The sequence below is a fragment of the Microcebus murinus genome, chromosome 11 (genome assembly GCF_040939455.1).
Source record: "Microcebus murinus isolate Inina chromosome 11, M.murinus_Inina_mat1.0, whole genome shotgun sequence".
In the NCBI taxonomy this organism is placed as follows: domain Eukaryota; kingdom Metazoa; phylum Chordata; class Mammalia; order Primates; family Cheirogaleidae; genus Microcebus; species Microcebus murinus.
In genome coordinates, this window is record NC_134114.1 from 52,695,920 (window position 1) to 52,712,998 (window position 17,079).

General features: G+C 36.4%; 1 protein-coding gene across 4 annotated transcripts in view; it reads left to right on the forward strand.

The window, feature by feature from the left end:
* Positions 1-17,079, forward strand: part of ARHGEF28 (Rho guanine nucleotide exchange factor 28) — a 289,794-nt gene that overhangs the window by 181,032 nt on the left and 91,683 nt on the right. For all 4 annotated transcript variants that reach the window (XM_012783522.3, XM_012783544.3, XM_012783566.3 and 1 more), the window contains 2 exons: positions 6,842-6,963; positions 14,378-14,658. In XM_012783522.3, coding sequence (XP_012638976.2) covers positions 6,842-6,963; positions 14,378-14,658 — 403 coding nt within the window. The remainder of the gene's footprint in view (positions 1-6,841; positions 6,964-14,377; positions 14,659-17,079) is intronic.

The following is a 17,079-nucleotide window of genomic DNA, read 5'->3' on the forward strand; positions in this document are numbered from 1 at the left end:
AGCCATGAGCTGTAGGAAACACTGCTGTGGGTCACAGAAGTTGAGACTGAGAACTGATCCTAACTTCTGCCATAGGAGGGTCATCGATGACACTGTTTCAATGGATGGTGGGAACCGAACCCTAAAATAAGTCTTACCCATTTTGTTGTGGTTAGTCATTCACAATCAGTTGTTCTGCTGTTTTCATAAAGTTTTAGATTTAAAACAAAATATGATGCATGCATGAATGAAACCAGTCTGCCCAGCCATGGTTAAGAGATTTCTGGACTGAGAGGCCCTCACCTGGCTTTTGCAGGCGAGAGTTTGGCACACAGAGTGGGCCAAACCAGGTCAGCAGCAGGATTGCAGAAAACTGCCTTAGCCGGATTTGTTTATGTTTGGGTGTGAGTCTCTTACATAACCAGTAAAGTAGGCCGCATTTTCCTTTAGCTACAAGGTCCTTAGCTTCTTGCAGGAGAGCTGGATTTCATTAGAAATCAGGCTGCAGAGGTCCCAGGCTGGCCTGTTTCCCGCTACGTTTGGGGTAGTTGTGAATTCAGAGGGAAGGAAGGCGTTGTAGCTGCTTCCCCGTCCCCCTTGCTGGTTCCAATTCCCCTGCTTTCTGTAGGTGAAATATATTTACTGTGTCACCCAACTAGAGCATCTAGCAAGGACATGCTGATGAAAATTTTGGCTTCAGGGAGCTCTCGTAGAGTCACCTAGATCACCTTGCAGAACAATGAAACTAATGGGCAAGGGAGAGCTAGGAATCCCCTCGGAGTTTCTGTTTATCCTCCAGGCACTCTGCAATGAGAAGCTGGCCCCCGTCCACTTCGTCATGTCAGGACATCTTAGTTTCTGAAATCCTCCCTTTGTTCTTGAGAAACGCTGTCTCTGATTGTCTGACTTTATTCTTTGTTCGTCCCGTGGTTATAATCCCTCTCGTTTCATGAGATCTCATCCTTGAGTCATTGGAGGTAAATTCTATGGGCAGTTTAACAGCTTTTCTTTTCTCTTCACGTTTTATGTTTCCAGTTTCTGTGTCCAGGATAGACTTTTCAAAATTTCTTAACACGAGCTAAGTCTGAAATAAAAGTTACAACATTTTAAATGCTCGTTGTGAAGCAAATGGAATGTTTTGTGTGTGCCAGTGGCCTTGGGTTGTTTTTAAACATGTAAATTATAGCCAAGATTGAAATTATTTTTTAAAAAGAATCAGAACCACATGAGAGCATCAAAACTATACAACCTCATTTACTTTTATAATAATTATAAGCATTTACATGGTGCTTACTATGTGTCTGATTCCGCTCTAATCACTTAAAATATTAACTCATTTAATTCTCATAGCAATCCTATGAGATACATATGTTATTGTCCTTATTTTTACAGATAAGGAAATGGAGCACAGAGAGGTTAAGTAACTTACCTAAGGTCACACAGCTAATAGAAGGTGGAGTAGAGATTTGAACCTAGGCAATCTGGCTCTAGGGCCCATGCTCTTAAGCATTGCAATGTACTGCTTTTCACTAATTTAAAATCCCCAGCCATTTTTATGGAAGTTGAGCCTTGATACTTTAATAGTGTCTTTGAAATATGGGTTTACCAAATATTAGAAATCAGTGCTATCAACAGAATTGTCAAATGAACTTTTTGCAAAGAAAAAACTTTTTATAAGACAGCATTAATTTAAAATAAAGAGCTGGTGTTCTTATTGCATTATTTCTATATGTTCTTTGAAAAAGGACATGAAGAACATTTTTGGAGGGCAATAATTTTTCACTTAATTTACTTCTAAAATAGTTACACATGGGAGTAATAAAATCATATTTCTTGAAAATCTTGAGAAGATCAATAACCATTGGAGCTTTTTCTTTGAATGGCTGAAACTCAGTAGAGCAATTAGCCACTTTAATATATGTAGCTGCTGTTTATTTGAATGTACTCTTTTTTTTTTTTTTTTTTTTTTGAGACAGAGTCTCGCTTTGTTGCCTAGGCTAGAGTGAGTGCTGTGGCGTCAGCCTAGCTCACAGCAACCTCAAACTCCTGGGCTCAAGCAATCCTTCTGCCTCAGCCTCCCGAGTAGCTGGGACTACAGGCATGAGCCACCGTGCCCGGCTAATTTTTTCTATATATATTAGTTGGCCAATTAGTTTCTTTCTATTTATAGTAGAGACAGGGTCTCGCTCTTGCTCAGGCTGGTTTCGAACTCCTGACCTCGAGCAATCCGCCCGCCTCGGCCTCCCAGAGAGCTAGGATTACAGGCGTGAGCCACCGCGCCCGGCCTGAATGTACTCTTTAAGGCCTATTTTCTTTTCCCAATCAGTCCTAGTCTGCTGGTTTGAAGCCCATTATTTGCAGTGACCAGTGTTGAAGTTAATAAAGGAGTGAGAGTCCTGTTTATCTGTGTCGTTTTCTGGTTTGTCAGTCTGTGTGTGCTTCTAGATCCTATCATCTTGAGGTGTCCTTTGACAAGTGGATGCTATGGATGCTCCAGAGAAATGCTCAAAAGGACTTCTGTGCCAATTTTATAAATAGTAGCAGCAAGTGACCTGCTAAGTTTACATGGCCAGTTCTGGGTGACAGAACTAGAGAGGAGACAGAGATTTTTCCCCTTCACTGCTGTGTCACGCTCTTGCAGTCGTGTGCTGCATGGCTTTCGGTCTCAGTGAAGTCATTACCTGGATGGCAGGATTGTGACACACGGCGAGGCCGCTTTTCCAGAGTGTGGGGTGGATTCCTTTGGGAACAGTCCATCTTGGAGCTGGCCAACGTAACACTAGAGGACAATGAATAATAGAGTCAGGCAAATATTTCCTTTTCACTTTTCTTTTGATCTTTCTGTTGATCGAAGGAGAGTCTTGGTGTGGTGCCCTGCATTTTAATACTTCTTGAATCCCTCAGAATCTCCCTTTATAACAAAGAGAGCGCAGGCCTCTCAGAGTCTCAGCTTTGATAGGCAACTGTATTTAGTCAGAATTTAATTTCATTGTTTTAGTATGTATAGTTTCCTTCTACTTTTTTTTTTATTTTGGCATATTATGGGGGTACAAATTTTAAGGTTGGGAATATGGCTTTCTATGTACAATGGGAATAAGGTAATTCTTAATATTAAAAGTATTTCTGGGATAATCATTGTCCTGTGATTCCCCTGTGCTATGCACATTAAAATAAAAGTTTGTATGTCTTTTCTCCTATTAATCTGCCTTTTGGCAGCTGGTTTTCAGCAAACCATCAAAGGGCAAACAGGAAACATTTTCTTGGCCCCATACTCTTTTAGATGAGAAATACTTTCTCTACTTCCCCCCCAACTTGGGGAAGTGTACAAAATCCTCCTATGTTAGCAGTAATGACTCCTTCCCCTTTCCTTCCTCTCCCTTTTGTTCTTTTCTCCACACCTTTCTGCAATGGGGTGGATCTAAATGGTCACTTGATCATAAAACTTTGAGCAAATCACAGCTTTGTGCATCCCAGTTTTTTAAACTGTAAAATGAGGGGATTGAATGTATATGATGATTTTCTAAAGGTGTCCCATGAAACACATCTTGAATCCCAATTATTTCCCATGGCCTCTAACACAATGCAGGACTCAGTTGCTGTGTAATGGCACATAAAATGGGCTCTGAGTTTTCAGGTTGTCAGAGCTTACACTGCAGAGGAAATAGTAGGACTTAGCCTTCATTCTACTGATTCTACAAAGTCCTTTCTGTGATCCAGACCAGTGGACTTGTGATGAATTTTAAGGTGGACTTTTCAAGGTCCTATGTCACCATCATTTTATAAAACGTGTATATGTATCTGCTGAAATTGCCCATTGTCATTTCAAGAATTAAGTGGTCTCCCCATCTGGCATGAGTGTTAGAATTTCTGGGATTCACAAGGGTACCCATAAAGAGCAGAGGCAGAACACAGTGAAACAGGAAAGCCAGAGACACACACAGATGGGAAAAAGAGGGGAGGGAAATAGGAAAATAGGATAAAGAAAGAGAAAGGGGAAAACCAATAAAAAAAATTAAAAGTATTTCTTAAATAAAAATATTTTTCAAAGAAAAAAAGTCAGTCAATCTGAATATAAATATAGATGAAATATAAATAAAGAAAATAATATAGATGATATGTAGATAGGACAAAATAGTGAATTCGGGAGAGGAGTGACAAAAGCTTGGGAAGTGTTGGTCTAATATCTGATATGGGTAATTTTGTAGAGATCTACCGTCTCTTCTTTGAAACTCTTGGGACAAGATTTGGTATGGAATTCAGAATTTTCAGATCATTTTGGCGTTGTACTTAATACTGGGTATGATATGACTCCTATAGGAGGCACTGAAACAATGTCATCATGAGGCACGTTAATATTTCTGCAACAAAATATATGAACAGTCACACCAAGTGCGGTAAAAAAACAAAAAAAAGACTACGTGGTCCAATGTTGGCTCAAGTCAGATTTTGCAACCAAATATATTTTTAAGCCAAAACCTATGGAAAAAAGTTTGATTGTCAGAGCTTTCTATATTTAGAATTGCAGCTAACAGATTGTGGACCTGTCATTGTAACCAAATTACAATATTTTCTAAAACCTTAATCAAATTAATCGTGCAGAAAACAAGTTAGCCCCCAGCTTGGATGAAATAACCAGACTTGGCCATGTTTCAGTTTATTTTGCTGCTTGGATGTGATCTCAATATAGAATTGGACCTGCACATAGGGCCAGGCATGGTTATTTGTGAAAGCTGAATCTAAGTGCCTTTTATTAATAACTGTGTATAGGAAGATAGCAGTAGTTTCTGGTCCTGCCCATCCTTGCAGCAAATGGTCAGTCTCAAACAGATTTCTCTTTTGGTAGTTAAGAACGTGGCTGTTGATGACCGGGCAGTACTTTCACTGGCACCACGCAATTGGGGTAATATTTCACTTGATTCTGTTTTTTAAAATGAAATCCATCAGTTGTTTGCAGTTGTCTTGCTGAATAGCTTGTTAGTTCTTAGTCTAATTATCAATGCAGTTTTAATTTGGCAGTGATTAAAAAGGAATATGAACGGCCTCCCAAATGTGGTGGCAGAAATGCCAGGTGTTTTATAGTCTGTGAATCTGGGACCCTGAAGAGCAGTTAAGCTGGATTAATTACACTTCAGAGGACCATGTTGAGTTATTTATGATTGTTTTTAAAACATTATGTAAAATGACAAGTGAACAAGTATTTTCTTCAGAGCTCATTGAAAGTGTTTTGTCAGGTTCTTAATTTATAACCTTTGGAACCTTGCTTTTCTTTTGTGTAATTAGATGAAAATTGTATAGTAATTGATCATAAAGGTTATCCTTATGAAATATTTGTTGGCTTTGTCTATTATATTGCTAGCTATTTAAATAAGTTGATAAAATGATACATCAAGGATATAAGAAGAAAATGTTTTCCTTTTACATTGTATATTTCCTCTGGAAGCTTAATAAAATCTCACTTGAGTGTTCTGTGGGTAAGAAGAGGTGGGTTTAAATACAATCTCTGAAACCAGAGCTATTTGGCTTGTATAATTCATACATCTTTGGACCTTTCATAATGTCATCTAAGACAGCAGTCCTCAACCTTTTTGGCACCAGGGGCTGGTTTCATGGAAGACTATTTTTCCACGGACTGGGGAGGAGGGGTTGGGGTCTCCTGGTGGGGGGGGTTTGTGGAGCTCAGGTGGCAATGTGAGGCCTGTTTCCTATCAGGCTATGGACTGGTAATGGGTTGGGGACCACAGATCTAGGACTTTCTAAGAAAGAATAAAACTTTTTGCTCATGGTACATCAGCCCAACAGTTATTAATCTTGTTTCATTTCCTAAAATCACTCCCAGATTTTATGCTTTGGCATAGATAAGATAGGCAGTGGGACATGTGCAATTTCTCACAGAATAGTGGCAAACACCATCTCCTTTGTACCTACTGGAGAAAACTTACTGAAATGTAAGTAAGGATGGCATTTGCTATGGATGTAACATAGAATCTACCCTGTTCAAAGTCATTTATGGTTATTGATAATCTATTATAACACACTATGACTGGTCTTCATAACCTGTACCTCACACTGAACCTGGTTAAAAATCACTATTCATAATAATAATAACAAATATTATTGAGCACATAGTTCCAGGCATGTGTCGAGTGCTTACATGTCTGAATTCATGTAACCCTCATAACCACATGAGGAGGAAAGCATAATGGTAAGAATCAAGGCATTCTATGGCCTATGTTTTGTTACCATCCACTCTTCCTTCCCTACAAATACAGTGACATGTTGACTCTCTGTGACTCAACTTTGAGCAACTTCGTCTATGTGGAACAAAGCTGAGAATATGGGAGCAAGCAGAAACATTTCTGTAATTCAAATAGGCAACTCTCTGTGTAAGATTCTGCATGTTCAGCAGGCAGTATAGAGCCAGAACTGCTGGGCTTTGTACTCTCCGGTCCTTTCGTAAAGGGTCATTGAGTCTGATCATGTCAGTGGAACCAGAGTTCAGTCACTAATGCTTCCAAGTTATTAATAAAGGGAAATGAAGTTGAATTTAATCTGTTAGAGATTGAAGGGAAATATCTAATTGATTTTACAAAGACCTCTAAGGATGGGGAAAATGGTGCGTGAAGTGGGCAAATATTTATCTCTCTACAATTATTCATTCTACATGAAGGTTGTAAGCAACTGAGAAGATTTGGATATAGAAGAGAAAATACTTGCATGTGGATCTTAAAACGTGAAGACAGCAAAATGCCACCTTAAAAAATGCGCTCTTGATTTTTTTCGTGTGGTTTGACTAAGAAGGTAAAGCTTGCCTGTGGAATAAATCCCTTCAACTTTATTTATCCTGTTTCTGTTTTTCTTCTAGATCGCTCCTTTGATGTCCTCAAAAAATCCAAGCATCCGCCAACGTTGCTTGCTACAGGCCGGCTTTCTGACATGCTGAATGGAGGGGATGAAGTCTATGCTAACTGTATGGTGATCGATCAGGTGAGGCATGACTGACGTCACAAGAGGGATCGGTACCTCTCTCCAGAACCTGAGCATGTGAGAAGTATGTTCAGCATTGTTGTGTTCTTTTGAAAATGTCAGCCTAAGAGCAGCACAGGGGCTGCAGCTGTGGAGTCTCATTATATGAGCATTTAACTTAGGTCCTAACTTCAGAATGCAACACACCTTACCCTACCAGGAAGCACCAGCAGAGAGGGGTCTTGAGACACTGCCAGATAAGAGGGGTGTGAGAGCTCTTCAGTGGGGCCAGCGTGGGAAATGACAACTGTGCAACCAATATTTTCTCTATATTTTTTCAAAAAAATGTGTGTATGACCTGAGTAAGCAATATTTGTATTCAAATCCAGAAAAGGGTAACCAGCAAATGCTTGGTCCCAGCTTCATAGGATACTGTCACATAAATTACTTGTTGAATCCTTACAACACATCGATTAATATGTACTAAGGTTATAAAGCTTTAACATGAGAACAGAATAGAACCATGTTACAAGGAAGCCGGAGCGTTTTAGGATTTTCCACCCATTCCCTGATAGAGACCTGATAGAGACCTGTGACTTAAATCTGATAAAAGCACATGGTTTGAGTGTGTCAGCATCTATTTACCTTTTGTTCTTTTCTCTAGCTCAGTGATTCTCAAATTTTAGTATTTATAAAAATTAAAATATAGTTATGGATCTGAAGATTTTATACACTCTAATTTATGGGAGATTTAAAGGACTTTCAATAGTTTTTTTAGATAATAAACAATTTCTGCCTTATCCACTGATTTTAAAATCTAATTGCTATATGAGATGCGCTCTCTCTCTCTCTCTCTCTCTCTCTATATATATATATATATATATATATACACACACACTCATTGGGCAATAAGATACTTTACCTTTTTTTGTTGTTGTTAGTATACACATATTTTACCCCATTATAGATGTTTTCTATGATGTTAACTTTTTTTTCTATCTAATAGATCTCAATTTCACTCCTTTAATTGAATATCTCTGCTTTTTCCTTTTGTGTTATAAAGCATTATTATGTATATGTGTAGTATAAATGGCACAGGTTGGGATGGTATTGATAATAACAGAAACCAATAAATCAGAATAGACATAAGTTGTAAATAACTGGTATAGTTGTTTTGGTATAAACCAGTTGAATGTCAGTACTAGTATAAAAATCTAGAATAGGCCGTGGAATTTAGGACAAAGTGGGAGTTTTGGGAATATTCTTTCAAGATACAGAGTAATTGGACTTGATGTGCTATAGCTATGTTCTGATATTTATTACTTTTCAGCATTATTGATGTGTAATTAACAAAAATTATATATTTCTAAGGTATATAATGTGATGTTTGACATATATATACTTGGTGGAATGATGACCACAGTCAAGTTAATTTAATATATACATTATCATGTAGTTACTATTCTCTTTGTTTGTGGTAAGAATACTTCTACTCTCTTAGCAAATTTTCGAGTATTATTAACTATAGTCACTGTGCTGTATATTAGGTCTCAAGAACTTATTCATTGTATAACTGAAAATTTGTACCTTTTGATCAACATCTCACAATACCTCCACGCCCTAAATCCTTGGTAACCACACTTCTACTCACTGTTTCTATGAGTTTGACTTTATTACATTTTACATATAAGTCATATTGCATAGTGCTTATCTTTCTGTTGGCTTATTTCTGTTTGGTTTATTTCATTAGGATAATGTTTTCCAGATTAATCCATGTTGTTGCAATGCCAAGATTTCCTGACTTTTTAAGGCCGAATAATATTTGTGTGTGTGTAAAATCTGTGATATTGTGAAATACATACAGTCACGGAGGCATAATGATGTTTTAGTCAATGATAGATCGCATATATGATGTGATCCTATAAGATTATGATACTATATTTTTAATGTACTTTTTCTGTGTTTAGATACACAAGTAGTTACTATTGTGTTACAGTTGCCTATAGTATCTAATATAGTAACATGCTGTATAGGTTTGTAGCCTAAGAACAATAGGGTGCAACATATATCCTACGTGTGTAGTAGGCTATACCATCCAGGTTTGTAGAAGTGTACTCTGTGATGGTAATGTAACAACAAAAATCACATAAGGACACATTTCTTGGAATATATCTCCATCATTAAGTCAGGCATGACTGTATTTATCCCTGAAATCTCCAAAGTGGTATCTTTTTATATGCTAATGAGATGACTGGTGGCAGCCCTAGGTAGCTTCAGTATTGGGGCTGGTCACAGGAAAGCCCAGGGCATGATTAGAGCTTTTGGGACTTTCAGACCCAGCCCCCATCCTCTGAGGAGGGGAGAAAGGGTGAAGGTTAAGTTGATCACTAATGGCCAATGATTTAACCAATCATGCCTACATAATGAAGCTTCCATAAAAACCCAAAAGAACTGGGCTCAAGGGCTTCCAGATAGTTGAACAGGTAAGGTTCCTGGAGGGTGTGGAAGCTCCATGCCCCTTCCATGTACCTCACCCTATGCATCTCTTCCTTCTACCTGTTCATCTGTGTCTGTATATCCTTTACAATAAACCAAAAGACCCATTTCCCCAAGTTTTTTGAGCTGCTCTAGCAAATTAATTGAACCCGAGGAGGGGATTGGGAAATCTGAATTTATAGCTGGTGGGTCAGAGGTACAGGTAATACAATCTGGGACTTGTGATGGTTGTCTGAAGTGGGGGCAGTCTGTGGGACTGTGCCCTCAACCTGTGGGATTTGGCTCCGTCTCCAAGTAATTAGTGGCAGAATTGGAATTAGAGGACACTCAGCGGAGGATCATTCACTTCGTATTTTGGTGTGTGGGTGAAAAATTTCCCACACATTTGGTCACAGAAGTGTTCTGTACTTATTATTGTGTGAGAGAATGGGAAAAACACTTGATTTTTTGCCTGTATTTTCAGAGAATCCCACACACACAGACCATATGTTCTTTATTCATCTGCTGATGGAGACTTAGGTTGATTTCATATTTTGGTTATTGTGAATAGTGCTGCCATGAACATGGGAATGCACATATCTCTTCAGGGTAGTGACTTCATTTCCTGCAGACATATACCCAGAAGTGAGATCGTTAGATCATATGGTAGTTCTATTTTAACTATTTGAGGAAACTCCATCCTGTTTTCCATGATGGCTGCACTAATTTGCATTTCCATCAACAGTGCTCAAGAGTTCTCTTTACTCCACATCCTCATCAACATTTATCTTTTAACTTTTTGATAAGAGCCGTCCTAACAGTTGTTGGATGATATCTCATTGTGGGTTCTGATTTGTATTGTCCTGATGATTAGTGATATTGAGCAATTTTTCATATACCTGTTGGCCATTTCTATGCCATCTTTGGAAAAATGTCTATTCAGGTCCTTTGCTCATTTTTAAATCTGGTTATTTGTTTTTTTGCTGTTGAGTCATAAGAGTTCCTTATACATTTTGGGTATTAACCCCTTGTCATATATGTGGGTTGTAAATATTTTCTACTGTCCCATAGGTTGCCTTTTTATTTTGTTGATTGTTTCCTTTGCTGTGCAGAGACTTTTTAGTAATAGTTTGAGGTAGTCCCACTTATTACTTATTTTGCTTTTGTTGCCTGTGTCACATTAAAAAAAATCATTGCCAAGACTAATGTCATATAGTTTTGCCCTTATTCTTTCTTCTAGAAGTTTTATGGTTTCAGGTTTTACATTAAAGTCTTTAATGCATTATGAGTTGATTATGAGTCAGTTTTTGTTTATGGTATAATATGGGGATCGAATTTCATTTTTTGGCATGTAGATAACCAGTTTTCCTAGCATCATTTATTGAAGGGACTATTCTTTCCCCATTGTGTATTTTTGGTGCAATTGTTGAAGATTAGCTGACCGTATTTATATGTGGGTTTATTTTTGGACTTTCTATTCTATTCCATTAGCTAACAGGTCTGTTTTTATGCCAGTAACATACTGTTTGGATTATAGCTTTGAAATACAATTTAAAATCAGGAAGTGTGATACTTCCAGCTTTGTTCTTCTTGCTAAAGATTGGTTTAGCTCCTCTGGGTCTTTTGTGATTGCATATGAATTTTAGGGTTGTTTTTTCTATTTCTGTGAAAAATGCCATTGAAATTTTGATAGGGGCTGAGCACATAGTGGTTCACACCTGTAATCCCAGCACTTTGGGAGGTCAACGTGGGAAGATTGCTAGAGGCCAGGAGCTTGAGACCAGCCTGAGCAACATAGTGAGACTTCATCTCTACCAAAAATAGAAAAATGGGCCTGGTATGGTAGCAGGTGCCTGTATTCTCAGTAACTGAGGAGGCTAAGACAGGAGGATTGCTTGAGTCTAGAAGTCGGAGGTTACAGTGAGCTACGATGATGACACTGCACTCTAGCCCAGGCAACAGAGTGAGACCCTGTCTCAAAAAAAAAAAAAAAAATTGGTGAGGATTGCATAGAATCTGTAGATTGCTGTGGGTAGTATAGCTATTTTGACATTAGATCTTCTCATACATGAATACAGGATATCTTTCCATTTATTTGTTTTTTATTCCATTTCTTTCATCAATGTATTACAGTTTTCAGTGTACAAATTTTTGACATATTCTGGCCTTAATGGATTTACTCTCTTGCCATATTTTTTGAAGAGTTTAAATGAAATACTTCTTGAGTCCTTATTTCATTATAGTATTTTCATTTACCCAAAGTAGCTAAAATTATAAATGACTCAATATTATGTGGAAAGAACTTACATTTTTATATGTTCTAAGATACATTAAAAATGCAAATTTTACAAAACCAAAGATGAGGTTAGGATATAATTTCTCTTTGAGAATATTTTAGGAGAGAGATGCATTGCTTTAATAATGTGTAGCAAAAAAAAAAAAATAAGGGAAACATACTTTTAAAGAGAATTCAAACAGGCTAATTCCAATAAACTGAAACATAGAAGACTGCCAAATTTGTGCAGTGAATACTGAGAAATAAAACTAAATCTGCACAGAAATTATGAAGTTCTTTGTATCAGTGTAGTATGGTATCATATGGTCCCTTTTATTAGTACTATTCCAGTGTCTGCATAAATAACAAGGACAATGTGAGGAGCCCAAATTCTGCATCTTTAAAATAATTTCTAGCAATATCTGGAAAGAATCTTACCTAATTTCCTTTTTTTCCCTCAACCTGGCACAGAAGACCAAAAACATGGCTAGCTTATATGCTCTGCTGTTTCCCATTAATTCTCAAGACTATCAATCTACCTGATGAGAAAATTCACATGATAGAAATTACTTTGAAAATTTCTGTCATATAAACTGCTTTTTAAAAAAACATTTTATTTGGGCATAATTTCAGCACAAAGAATCCCCATATATATTCTTTGCCCCAATTCCCATACCCAAATGTGAATATTTTGCCATAATTTATTATTCTCTGAAAGTGTGTATGCATGCAAATGGTTAAAATATGTATGTAAATAGTCTTAACCATTTGAGAATAAATTGAAAATATAGTTCCCCTTTACCCTTTAATCTTTCATGCTGTATTTTCTTAAAAACATGGACATTCTTTTACATAAGTACAGTACAGTTACCTAAGTCAGGAATTTATCATTGGTACAATACTGTTAGCTATCTCCAGACCTTACTCTACTTTAGTCTGTTGTCTCAGTAATGTTCTTTGCAATATAAGAAAATTCTATTACATGAATTTCCTTTACTTGTCATGTCTATTTAGTCTTCTTTAATCTGGGACAGTGTCTCAGTCTTTGTCTTTTTTTGAATTTTGTTTTTTATTGATATATAATAGATACATATATTTTCAGGGTACATGTGATAAATTAATACATTCATATAATTTAAAAAGATCAAATCAGCGTAATGGGGATATCAATCACTTTTTGATATCATCACTGGGGATATCAATCAATGGGGATATCAATCACTATTTGTCTTTATGGTAGATACATTTGAATTTTTATCTTCCAGTTATTTTGAAATAAGTAATAGATTACTTCTATTACTATAGTCACCCCACTGTTTGTCAAACAGTAGGTCTTATTTCTTCTATCAAACTGTATATTTGTACCCATTAATCAACCTCTATTCATTCCCCCAACATTGATATTTTTGAAGAATACAAACCATTTTTGTTCTTGCTTTTGCTAGAATGTCCTTCAATTTTGGTTTGTCTAATATTTCCTCAGAATTGGACTCAGGTTATGCATGTTTTGCAAGAATACTGCAGAAGTGATGGTGTGTCCTCCTCAGTGTATTGTATCAGGAGGCATTTGACATCAGTTGGTCCATTACTAGCAATTTTATCTTTCATCTGCCAAGTTTCTTTTTAGTAAATTTATTGGTTTTTTAAAAAATTATTAAGTATCTTGTTGAGAAGTATTTTGAGTCCTTCTAAATATCCCTATACTCATTAGACTTTTATCCATTATTTTGAGCATTCATTGATGGGTTTTGCTGTAGCAAATTATGATGATGATGCTTGATGATTTAGGATCTTAAAATTTCCCCCCTTTGCTTCTTTTCCTCTTCACTGCCCTGTCTCCAGGTGGCATCACTCTCTTCCTTTTTACTGGCTTCTTCCCTGGAGGGGATGGATGCCTTTTGATGAACACCACCTCAAATCACAAGTACTTTTAAGCCCCTTTCTTAGAGCAAGTGCTTTGATTAACCGGGACTCTTTATCACACATGCAAGCTGGGTTTTCTCTTTCTGGAGATGATTTTTAAATGAGTCTTAGGTTCTGCACTGTCTCCCTCCTCTCTCTGCCATTCAGATTTTCCCAGGCTGCCCTTACTCTCTGCCGTCTTATGGCAGGAGTATGAGGGGTTGCTTTGTTGGATTTGATGTTTATTTCATTATTTACAGGTAATTTGAAGTTTGGGGTATTTTCTGTCTTCTAATTATGCTATGTACATGTACTTTATGTAGTTTTAGTAGTTGTTGTTGTTTGGTGGTGTTTTTTTTGAGATTCAAATTTATGCAACCACTATTACCTTGGTTACCTGGATGACTATGAAGTGCTTTTTGAATAAAGCTATATACTTTTTACTTTTTTTCTCAAAAGGCATTTATTTAAATGTTATATATTTGAAATGTTAATGTTAAGGTTATGTATTTAAAACATTTCCCCTCATTTTGAGTCAGGAGGCATAGTTTTGTAATAAAGAATAACTTTATAAAACGGTCTTCTTTTTTGTGAATTATGGGATAGCAGCCACGTGAACAAAATGTACCATGAAAGAATTATCTGTTTACATAAAGCAAAACAAGAATAAACAAACAATGAAAAAAGATAAAGTGGAAGGTTCTTAAACTGGAAAGATTTTATTCTTAGCTAAGCCAATCTTTCCTGATTTTTCTCAGGAAATATTTTTCTTTCAACTTCTAGGTTGGTGATTTGGATATCAACTATATTAATATAGAGGGACTCACTGCCAACACCAGCCCTGAATCCATGGGTCCTACTCTGGGGCCTCAGAGCTGCAAGCACATCCTTCCTACTGAAGCCAGACCTGGGGTGTCCCCACTAAGTGAGAACAGCGAAAACATAGCGAAGATTGAAGCCCAGCCATCCTTCATGTCACCATCTAGCTCATGCACTTCCAACTTGAATCTTTCTTTTGGTCTGCATGGATTTGAAAAGGAACAAAGTCATCTAAAGAAAAGAAGGTGAGATACTGTATTCTAGAGGAAAACTGTGGAAAAAACAAAAAACCTCATAGCTAGCCTCGGAAAAGTCTATTTTTTAACTTTTTATTGTCCTCGCCATTCTTATCTCCATATCAAAACATTGTCCCCTTTTAGGTACCTATGTTCATTGATTTGAAAGTAAAGACACTTAACACCAACTAAAATATAACAGAGGAAAATCACACTGAGATGCCAGTTTATACTTGGCAAAAATTATAAAGTCTAATAAAACTATGTTTTGGGGAGAATGCATACAATGGAAACTATTTACAGTTGATAGGAGTGAAAATTGTGTAACAACCTTTGAAAATAATTTGACATTATCTTCTAAAGTTGAATATGCATTTTCTTCCTGTGTAGTAGAAGGTATACATGAGTATTTATAGCAGCGGGAAATAACTCAAGTGTGGAACAAATTATATATAGTTACATAATAGAATACTGTACAGTAATGAAAATGAATTAACTACAACTATATTTACATGCTTAATCGCATGGATCTCAGAAGCATAAAGTTGAAAAAAAGCCATAAAATACTTGAGTTAGATTTCATTTTTTGAAAATATGAAATCAAACAATATATTATTATGGGGCAAATACATAAGCACATAGATGATAAAGAAAAAAAGAAAATGAAAGGGAAAAAATCCATAAATTCAAGATAGTTATTATATCTAGGGAGGGAATTAGGGGACTGGGGATGGAGTAGACCATAAGAGAGTTTCTGTGGTACGGCCAAGGTTCAAGTTTCAAGGTGGGTGAGCTCCTGGGGATTCTTTTGTTTATATATTTATTTTATATTATAAAATTTATATTATATTTATTTTACTTTGTTACCTTACATATATTTTCTTATATATGTAAATATGTCATTAAAACAATAGTTTCATTGTATCTGATATGATTGCATATATTTGTGTGTGTGCATGAATGTGTGTGTCCATATCTGTATATCTGTATTTGTCCATTCACTCTGCTGTCTATTTTCTTTAGGGAAAAGGCCAATTTCCAATCATTTCATTTTATCCTATTTATCACTTTCATTCATTTTCACATATAAAATCATAAATCAAATGACCATAGAATATATACACATATGTGAGTGTGTATATAAATATTTATCTATAAATGAGCATACACATAGGTGAATGAATATTCAGCAAAGAATTAATTTATTAGAAAGGAGAGAAAGAGGAAGTGGCAATCAGTAGGTGTCCATCACTGTGCTGTAGTTTGCACTGCTATGCGACTGGAGGTTGTAAAACTTTAAGTAATAGGTATTGGTATCAAGTGTTATGTCTGATTCATAAATAGTAAAAGACTTACTTTAGATTTATATATTGTGAATTAGTTTTGTGGATGCTGGGTGGTCATTACTATAAATTGAATTGATAGGCTATTTTGAATTGTTCACATGTCTGCTTGGGACAAGAAGCTGCTGGCCAAGATTCTATACAGTTCTGCAAAAATAGATTGAACCATGTGTGATTAGTACATTCTGGCAGGATTTTTAAGATCTGTCAAGTATGTGACCCCAGCCTCCAATCTTGAGAAGTAAATAACATTTTTTAGAAGAAGCCCTCCAGAAATGTAGGGCAGAAAAGGCACAAATGGTCTCTGTTCTACTTATTCAGACATTTGCAGAGTATGTAAATTACACACACACACACACACACACACACACACACACACACACACACACACACATATATATAATTCCAATCATGCTCTTGCTTTGGGAAGTTGGGAAGTTTAAACATTTCATTGCTATAGATAGAATTTTTCTTCTTTAGAATATAAGAAAAATGATCTACTCTGAGTAAAGGTAATTAGAAAGATGTAAAGATGTCACAGCTCAGGGGGAAACAAGGAAGAGAAGGAGAAACCATTCTGTAGAAAAACCTTTTGGCTGGTCCCACATGCTGATTTCATCTCCTGTGTGCTCCCTCTTCTCTGAAAAATATAGGAATGAGAGGAGAGGAGTGTTGATCCCCAGAAAACCCCACTTGGCTCTGATATGGCTGTGGGTTCTCCTGTCAGTGGATGTCAGGGTGGGAGTGTGTAGCATAATTGATAATGAACTAAAAGTGACATGCACCTAATTTGTTAATAAGTGAATAATAGCCTGAGAGGCTGGGAACTTCTAATGAAGGAGACATTTGGGGGCATACAATAAAAATGGGGATTAATATAAAGACAAGGCTGACTTGGATCTAAGTCCTAACTTTTCTGAGGTTTAAGACAATATGTTGGTGATATGAAAATATGCACAATATGTAACATATTATTAAAATTTACTGTTTTGAGAAGCCAGAAGGGGAAAGTAAGCAATAAAACATCTATTTAAAAATACTATACAAAAAAAAAAAAATGAAGTGATAAAAGACAAGTGTTTGTTTT